At 41.2% G+C, this 6100-nt stretch overlaps 1 protein-coding gene across 1 annotated transcript; it reads right to left on the bottom strand.

Moving 5' to 3' along the window:
* Nucleotides 1-248: 248 nt before the first annotated feature.
* LOC107734259 (dapper homolog 2-like) lies at nucleotides 249-5475 on the bottom strand. Its single transcript, XM_016546173.1, has 4 exons — nucleotides 5048-5475; nucleotides 2654-2786; nucleotides 2267-2407; nucleotides 249-2186 (listed from the first exon to the last, which is right to left on the bottom strand). Exons 1-4 carry the CDS (start codon nucleotides 5303-5305, stop codon nucleotides 340-342), a joined length of 2379 nt encoding a protein of 792 aa, XP_016401659.1. The 5' UTR covers nucleotides 5306-5475; the 3' UTR covers nucleotides 249-339.
* Between the last annotated feature and the right edge of the window lie 625 nt (nucleotides 5476-6100).

The raw sequence follows: 6100 nt of genomic DNA, 5'->3' as shown, positions 1-6100 counted from the left end.
TTATTTACAGTATATAGTTTTTATACATATCAACATAGACTGTTGGTGTTGTTGGGAAGTCAAATTTGTTTTAGCACAAAATATAACAGAATTGCCCAACTCTTGTGATAGATGAACGTCAATGTATGAAACTTTTACCACAGTCGTGTTCTGGGTAAAGTTGGGTGGAGATCAGTGATTGGGTTTGGCCATTACAACATGTGGCATTTTTTGGATTTGAAGTCTCCAAATACTCTTATGAGTTTTCTTGGGTCACAAGTTTGGGGATCCATGTGAGTCCCAAATTTCAGGTGAAGCTAAAGGTTTACTTGACAGGATCCATCCTAAGCTTTAGTGAAGCTACACCAAAGTCATAACCTTGAGTGAAGCTGGCTGAAAACGGCGGATCTTCTTCTTCAGAGCTCTGGAAGCTTTGATGCGACAGGCTGCTGGCTCTGGGCGATGATGTTGCTGAGGAGAAAAGCCCGCGGCCGTGGTCCCCAACGCAGCCTGAGCCCACACTAAACCACCTTCATCTTCCTCTTCTTCCTCCAACAGGTCCTCCTCATCCAGCGAGAGACTACTGTCCGAGTCTGAGGCTGTCTGACAGCCCTGACTGGACTCGCTGTCTCCAAAACGGTTTGTGGTGTAGTCGCTCAACTCTCCATCACTGCTTGCTGCAATAGTAGAGTGAAAGAGCGATGCACACTCTGCAGAGTACTCCGAAATCTCTGACTCGCAACGAGGAGGGTAGCGACTGGAGATTGGAGCTGCCGGATATCTAGATTCCAAGTAACTGAAGTAAGAGGAGGTGGAGAGCGAGTGGGGAAGGGCTCGTGGAGGACAGCCCCAATGACCTGAGCGAGGCCTGGAACTAACACTCTTTACCATGGCCCCCTTTTGAGAGTGTAACATCTCTTTGGATCTCTGGGTGTTGAGAGCTGGGGGCAAACGGATCTCAGAGGAGGAAGGCCATTTCCGAGAACTTTGTTTCTTTTTGGCTTGGTCTAGAGGAAGGTGCACAGGTTCAGGGGCTTTATGGGTCTTGGTGGACTTGGAGGTTTGGCTCTGTTGAAGGTGAGAGTTGTTCTGGATGCAGTGAGAGTTGAAAAGTCCATTACAACTGCAATCTGAGCAAGAGTTCATCTGGGACTCTTCCAGATTTGTTACTCTCCCTTTGCATGAGCCGGACTGTTTTAAGTCAGCTCGGGTTTTGGTGCAGAACTCTCGAGACAAGTGTTTATGCTGATGTTTCTTTGCTGAAGGCTTCTCAGAGCTCTTCTTTCTCAGTTTTACAGATTTTGTTTTTTTGTCTGGTTGACGCACTTTTACCCTCTGAGACCCTGCTGGAACAAACTGTGCATGGACAAAATCTGATTGAGGGGTGCCGCCCTTATCACCAAAAGAAGCTCTACTCTCTTCTCTTCTGAAGGTAAAACTCAATCTCCTCTCTACTGGCTTAGGGACCATAGATGACTCCTTGGAAAAATGTCCACTCCCTTTGTCTGAGAGTCCATTCTCAGATTCAGTACCAGCCTTGCTTGTGGCATTCTTTATGGAAAAGTAATTATTTTGGAGATCCATGGAAGGTGCTGGGTGTGTGCCATGGCACAGTGTCTGGACCTCATTTGCTTCAGAATTGGGCTCCAGACCAGGTGCATTCCTCTGCTGCTGATTGCTGTTTAGTGCTGAAGATGTTTTTCCAGACTCCAGTGCATTTTCTAAGGGCATTGTTATTTGTTGAAGGGAACCCAGCAGTTGAGGGCCATTCAGCTGTCCATAGGACATTTCCTGGGATCTGGGTCTTTGCTCCTGTGTACTGCTAACGGTGTCATTTCTTTTTATGCTTAACAGGTTTGTCTTACTCAAGCTTCTCTGTAGTACCTTGTTGATGTATCCAGCAGACCTGGAATTTGTGGACCCTCCGTTTGGGTTTTGGGTTTCCTCTTCAAGACCCACTCCAGACATTCCATCAAGTGCTACTGGATTTCCCTGATCAGTGGTGCAACTGAAGATGGGGCTTTGTAAGGCCACAGCATGCAGTGGACTGGGGTAACAGTACACTTCTGTCCCATTGCTAGATACCAGGTTACTCTGGTATTTGGGGTCCACTTGGGGGTTTTGTAGGCTACAACAAGGGGTGGAGCTCTTCACATCAGTGGATTTGAAGGAGCCAAAACCAGGTGCAATCATTCGGTCAAGGTCCCCTGAAAGAAAGACACAAGAGAAATGGCATCAAGATAATGTACTTTACATTTCAGAAGTTAAGCTGGTTATGACTATGAACCACTACGGCCATGTGGCATATATGAGGTGGGGAGATGAGGAAGCAGACCGGTTTGAGATGAGGAGGAGAGACTCTCGCTGTAGACGGAGGTGCATGAATTGGACAATGAGCCTGAACACCCATCACTGAGCTCGTAGAATCCTGGGAATAGAAATTAGCACTGTTAGATTGTAGTTCATTTTTGTAACAAAAAAATGCTTGATGTTGTCCTTTAGTTCTAAAAATGTTGGAAACTGGTGTAAATGTTTTAAGGTGAAGTGTGTAATTTGTCACTGTTATGTCCAACACATTAAGGCCATTTAAACAAACAGTTTACAATTCCATTTGGTGTTGGAAAATGGAGCAGAAATTACAATTAGTGATATGTAAATGGGTATGTTTAGTCACCTGAACTGGGTCTGCTGTCACTCTCTAGGTGTTCAGTGGATGCTTTACACACATCCAGTTTCAGGTGATTTATCTGTTGATCTAGCTGCTGGAGATGAGTCTTCAATCCCACATCCTGTTTGCGTAGACGTGTCTGCAGGTATAACACACATTCACAAATTTCAGTCTGCAAATAAATCACCTTCATATCATGCATTACCATATACAGTTTATCTGATGCAGCAGCGTTTAGTACATTTATTAGCCACATGTGCAGATTTGTATATAAACTCAGTCAAGCACAACAGAACTAAGTGTTCTTTGTTAAGCTATTCTTCACTCTGATTCCAAACTAACCACAGGAGAATATGTAAAACTGGATGCTTCCAGACATTTAATGGCTGATATGACTCCTGCTGTTATACGACGGAGAAAAGACAGAGACAGAGGAAGCAAATAAAGAAGGAGAGCGGTTGACTATTAACTAGGTAAGGATAAAGGGTAGCCCGGGGGAAGTGCTGTAAGATTACTAATCTCTCTCCTGGAGAGGAACACAAACTATTGTGTAAACCAAATGTATAGGAATAAGAGGAAATGACATGCCAAATACAGAACATCAATAATGGTTGACTGTAAACCAGCTTTGCAAAGTAAAGAGTCACACCTGTGCCAAACTCTGACAATGCACAAATTTTAATCTGTCTTCTTTATACTTACCGTTTAGTGAAAGAGAACAATGAGGAACATGAATCCAATTTTATCTGAGGGTATTACTGTGAACTATGGGTGTGTGGATAATGCAACCGGCTGAAACAAACCACTTAAACTGAGAAAATCCTTATTGATAATACGGTTAATATTATAATGAAGGGTTTTCTTAACTTAAGGGGTTTGTTGCAGCTGGGTGCTGATATTTGAGTAAATATAAAAGCAAACCTGCCAGATGTTTTCTCAGTGTTTCTAGTCATTTTGACGAATAAATCCTTTCTTTTTAAAGATTGCACAATGAGTTATTTCTAGCTGACGAAATAATTTAGAGCAGAGCACAGCTTGAAAAATGTAATTTACTATGAAAATCTTAATGACATTTTCAGGACATTTCTTTACAGAGACAATAAAATATATAAATATTTTGTTTAGTTTTCTGTTAATTTTAGGAAGTGGACTTACAAACAGCATATCCGAATCTTAGTGCACATATACATCAACATTGTTGGAGCTCTTATTGTAGATGACATCAACTGTGCAATTTCCTTGTGCTTTGGAAAAAAATATGCCATTTTGTGATTAATTTAAAGGAGACATATTATGCCCCTTTTTACAATATGTAATATAAGTCTCTGGTGTCCCCGGACCTGATTATAGCACTTAAAACCTGGAAAAGTCAGATTTTCAAGATATGTCACCTTTAAATGGTGTAAGAACACTACTGCCTGTCTCTAATATGTCTAGAGACCAGAGTCACTTTGACCGTCAAGCATTAGAAGGGTTCAACAAAAGTCCAGAAGGTTCAAACGTGCATCGGCTACGGGGTCAAATCTGTGTCGCCGACCGGGCCACAGTTCCTCTGTTGCCATTCTCATTAAATTGAGTTAATCATCAGAAACGGACTGGCCCCCCTCAGAGCCCTTGATTTATGACCACTCACTATATGACCCCCAGCTGAGCCTGTAATTCAGCACTGGATTCAGTCATCAAGGGCACTGCCAAAACCATGCACAAAATACACCAGTGAATCCTCACTACAGTAAGAGCACATGGGAGTGTAGGCTTTATGGTAGGCAAAGATTCTCATTTGATGCTGGAAAATCCACTCAATAATGTAAGAACTGACTAAATCACAGAAAACATCTGGTAGATCTATCTATATCCATTCAAAATGATCACATCAGATCTGTTCTTTGTTACCACATTTGTAACCAAAATGTAGGTTTACGTGTTTTAAAAGAGTCATTCATGTATTTTACATGGTGTTTTCAGCTATAAATGAAAGGACATTTTGTCTTGATGTTGTAAGCATTTTTTTTTATTGGCTGGTGTAAATAGTCATATGACTAGAACTGTTGAATCCAGTTTGCTTCTCTAAGATGTCTTTGTCAAAGCTCCATAAAAGTAAGGCAAATAAAAGATGTAAAAGCATAATACAAATACTATATTTGATACATATAATAATATTTAAATGGCTTATTATTGATTAATATTCATATCAATAAGATTGCTTTAACTCAGCTGGAAAACACAGAGCCCAATTTTGGACTGACTGATTCACACTGTTTTATTATTAAATGCAAAGGCAATTGAAATATGCATATGTTAGCAAAAAAAAAAAGAAAATAAATAAACTTTTCCACTGCATACAATTGTCACCAAAATAAATCAAATACTTTCATCAAAATTATTATTAAGATGTCTTACCAGCTGTTGTTTGAGTAGAGTAAGTGTCGCCTCCAGTCTCAGCTCCTCTGTGCTCACGTTCTCGTGTTTTGATGTCTTGGTGTCCTCTCTGTCCAGGGTCAGAGCCCAGTGCACCATGGCACTCTGTTTGTCCCGGAGGAAATGCAGCTCTTGCAGTCCGGCCAGCGCTGCGTGCAGTCTCTCTCCTGTCCTCCTCCGGTCCATTCCTACAGCAGCTGCGCTCAGCACACCTGACCCAGGTACTTTTCTTCCCAACATTATCAGACGTGCTGTTTTGACATTTCCAGAGAGACGAGGAATTAACGAGGTCCGCTATGTGACTGAGCTTGTCCAATGTGCGTCCCAGTGTGTGAATCAACTCTTGTTTGGACGAAGCGCGTGAGTGTAAAACACTACCTGTACAACCCCGCCCACCTCTGCGCAGACCGTGGAAAACCCCGCCCATCGCTGGCTGATTGGCGGACATTGACTGAGGCTGCTCAGTGAATTTGCCAATCTTGCTTTGGTAAATGTCTGGGATATGAATGTTAATGAGGTTGCGTGATCAAACGCTCGAAGCAGTAAATCAAGTAAAAAAAAAACAAGACCGTGTAAACAAATTAATATTCATGAGCTGAACAATCGCTCGGTCTGCTGAAGGATTAGTAAATTCGCTTCTCTTAAGACTCTGCGTCTGAGAAAAATAACATATTTCAAAGGAGTTGTTCATAACAAACATCACTTTTTAACTACATTAAACTGGATACCTTCTATATGTGTTTTATACTTTTATCCACGTAATAATGAAATCGCTTATCGAACTTCGTTTGTACAGTTGCGCCCTCTTGCGTACGATGACTGATTTACTGAAAACCTGAAAACGTCAAAATAACCTTATGATAAACATTTTAACACTAAAATAAATAAATAAAAAGAATCCCAAAGTGACATGCTGTTATCATGGTTTTGGACATACTATGGTGTATGTCTAGTTTGTATTATGCCTTTCCAAAAGCTGAAGGTGAAAAAAAAATCAAAAAGCAATAAAAATGTAAAAAAAAAAAAATCTAAAAA

The sequence above is a fragment of the Sinocyclocheilus rhinocerous genome, unplaced genomic scaffold (assembly GCF_001515625.1).
Source record: "Sinocyclocheilus rhinocerous isolate Xijiao unplaced genomic scaffold, SAMN03320098_v1.1 scaffold730, whole genome shotgun sequence".
NCBI classification, from domain to species: Eukaryota; Metazoa; Chordata; class Actinopteri; order Cypriniformes; family Cyprinidae; genus Sinocyclocheilus; species Sinocyclocheilus rhinocerous.
This window is presented reverse-complemented; position numbering and strand designations above follow the sequence as displayed.